General features: G+C 45.8%; 1 protein-coding gene across 1 annotated transcript; it reads right to left on the minus strand.

The window, feature by feature from the left end:
• Nucleotides 1-1,688: 1,688 nt before the first annotated feature.
• On the minus strand, nucleotides 1,689-2,135 carry LOC129024652 (ras-related C3 botulinum toxin substrate 1-like). The gene has a single exon (XM_054471823.2). The coding sequence runs from the start codon at nucleotides 2,109-2,111 to the stop codon at nucleotides 1,698-1,700; it is 414 nt and encodes a 137-aa protein (XP_054327798.1). The 5' UTR covers nucleotides 2,112-2,135; the 3' UTR covers nucleotides 1,689-1,697.
• Between the last annotated feature and the right edge of the window lie 946 nt (nucleotides 2,136-3,081).

Below are 3,081 nucleotides of genomic sequence, written 5' to 3' on the forward strand. Positions count from 1 at the left end.
ACCCCATGTTCTCACTAATAAGTGGGAGTTGAACAATGAGAACACATGGACGCAAGGAGGGGAACATCACACACTGGGGCCTGTCGGGGGGTGGAGGGCTAGGGGAGGGATAGCATTAGGAGAAATATCTAATATAGATAACGAGTTGATGGGTGCAGCAAACCACCACGGCACGTGTATACCTATGTAACAAACCTGCACGTTCTGCACATATAGCCCAGAACTTAAAGTATAATTAAAAAAAAAAAATCTTTATTTGACTGGTTTGAGGTCAAAGTATTCACTGAATGGAGACATGATGTTCACTGTTTGTCCGTGATATCTTAAAACACATAGGCCTTCTTAGAACCAAGAGGAATGCCATAAAATTCACTGAACATGACACTGAAAGCTTTGGTTCTAGTACCTTTTCTGTCCGTTCTTAGGCAAGTCAATTCCCCTCTCTGAGTTTCAGTTTCTTCATTTATAATATAAAAGAGTGGAAATGGAACTAGATTATCTCTAAGGTCCCTTCTAATGGTATGTGATTCTGGGAACAAAATGAAATCCCAGCCCACTTAGAATTTGTCCTCACATTCTAGAATCTCAAACTACAGTTCCTAGAAGAGTCACATGCAGGCAGGGTTTTGAAAATAGCAAGCAATTCTGACTGCTTTGTGATGCTAACATTTTGTATTATCCAGCCTACAAGCTCTTTTGTGAATAACACTTGATATTGCATGGTGAAAATGATAGAAGCCAAGATGCTCTCAGGCTGGACACTGGCAGCAAATAGGTTGTAAGTAGAAATACTTGAGGAGAAGAAAGCCAGAGACCAAGGCACTGCCCACACTGGGGAGGCTGAGGTCTTGAGATAAGGCCAGAACATTAATGTTAGTAGACCCCTAACATTCTCCTGGGTTAGATATGGAGACCATTGGGAACCCTCAGATTTAAGATTGCCACTTTCCTTTCTGTTGTCATGTTTGGGTTCCTCAGGATTTTTTTTTTTTCTGTTGCCTGAGCTGGAGTGCAGTGGCACAATCTTGGCTCACTGCAACCTCTGCTTCCTGAGTTCAAGCACTTCTCCAGCCTCAACCTCCTGAATAGCTGGGAGTACAGGCACACGCCACCACGTCTGGCTAATTTTTTGTATTTTAGTTGAGATGGAGTTTCACCTTGTTGCCCAGGCTGGTCTTAAACTCCTGAGCTCAGGCAATCTGCGGGCCTCGGCCTCCCAAAGTGCTGGATTACAGGCGTGAACCACCGACCCGGCCTCTTCAGGCCTTTTTGAACGAAATTAAAGTTCTGGTTTTCCTCTGATTAGTATTTTTTTTTTCCATTTTAGGGCTAAATTTTAATAGAATGTGAGTCTGAACTCTTACATTTAGAACAAACAAAACCTAAAAGGTACTGATTGATTCAAAATGGCTTTATGGAAAAATTAATCTGTAACAAAAAGTTGGCATTGAGTGCAAAGGCTCCACCGTTTTCTGAGCAAAGCGAACAAAGGTTCCAAGGGACAGGACCAAGAACGAGGGGCTCAGATATTTACAACTGCAGGCATTTTCTCTTCCTCTTCTTCCCGGGAGGTGGGCAGAGGACAGCTCGGATCGCTTCGTCAAACACTGTCTTGAGGCCTCGCTGTGTGAGGGCCAAGCACTCCAGGCATTTTACAGCACCGATCTCCTTAGCCATGGCTAGACCCTGCGGATAGGTCAGCTGGGAGTCAGCTGCTTCTCCTTCAGTTTCTCGATCCTGTCTTTATCATCCGTAAGATCAAGTTTAGTTCCCACTAGGATGATGGGAGTGTTGGGACAGTGGTGCCGCACCTCAGGATACCACTTTGCACGGACATTTTCAAATGATGCAGGACTCACAAGCGAAAAGCAAATTAAGAACACATCTGCTTGCGGATAGGATAGGGGGCGTAATCTGTCATAATCTTCTTGTCCAGCTGTATTCCATAAGCCCAGATTCACCGGTTTTCCATCTACCATAACATTGGCAGAATAATTGTCAAAGATAGTAGGGATATATTCTCCAGGAAATGCATTGATTGTGTAACTGATCAGTAGGCAAGTTTTACCTACAGATCCGTCTCCCACCACCACACCCTTGATGGCCTGCATCTGGGCCGCTCGCTGGGCCGCAGCTGCGGCGGCAGGAGCTGAGACAGGAAGCGGTGGGCTTGGGGCACGGCGGACAGGCGCGTGGCTTGCGGGCGGCGGGGTGCTGGGTGCCAGGGCTGCTGTCTGCCCTGCCTTGGCCTCCCCGGACTGGAAGCGGCCACCACCCAAAGCTGAGGAAAACCCCTCTGATGAGTAATTTTATACTGATTTGAACACCTGAAGCAATTGCTTGAATTGGGGTTTCTTGTTGCTGTCTAAAGCACGTAACAAACAGACTTGTTTACCATGGAGAGTACAGCCACCACTGATTTTATTATTCCACTCTTTAACTGGCATGAAACTTCTAACATTGACAACAACAAAGCCATGTGCAGCTATGTATGCTGCACTAGCTCACTGGCTGAACTGCTTAAGATATGGCGTGAATAGACGAAATCATCAAATCCCCGAATGCCTAAGGTCTACTGTATTCGGAACCTGCCTCCCTCTGTCCCCTCCACCTCACTTCCCAGCTGCTATAGTCTGAATGTGTCCCTTAAAATTCATGTGTTGGAAACTTAATCACCCCTAATGCAACAGTGTTGGGAGGTGGGACCTTTTGAAAGGTGTTTAGGTCATAAGGGTTCTGCCCTCATAAATAGATTAATGCTACCATAAAGGGGGCTTGCAGAGGTGGATTCTCTCCTTTTGCCATGTCAAGACATGGCATTCATCCCATCTGGATGATGCAGCATTCAAGGACCCAGCATGCAAGCAGAGAAATCAGGCCCTAATCTGCCAGCATCTTCATCTTGCACTTCCCAGCCACAGTGTCTGTGAGAGAATAAATTCCTGTTCTTTATAAATTATCCAGTCTCAGGTATTCTGTTATAGCAGCAGAAAATGGAGACTAAGACACCAACTTTATGTGGCCAAGCTGTGGGCTCATAGCTTATGAAGCTGCAGACAGACTAGCCTGACATTTCGCAGA

The sequence above is a fragment of the Pongo pygmaeus genome, chromosome X (assembly GCF_028885625.2).
Source record: "Pongo pygmaeus isolate AG05252 chromosome X, NHGRI_mPonPyg2-v2.0_pri, whole genome shotgun sequence".
NCBI lineage: Eukaryota > Metazoa > Chordata > Mammalia > Primates > Hominidae > Pongo > Pongo pygmaeus.

What these genes read in the sequence shown, in the direction of transcription:
- LOC129024652 (XM_054471823.2), bottom strand. Translation starts at nt 2,111, where the DNA reads ATGCAGGCCATCAAGGGTGTGGTGGTGGGAGACGGATCTGTAGGTAAA.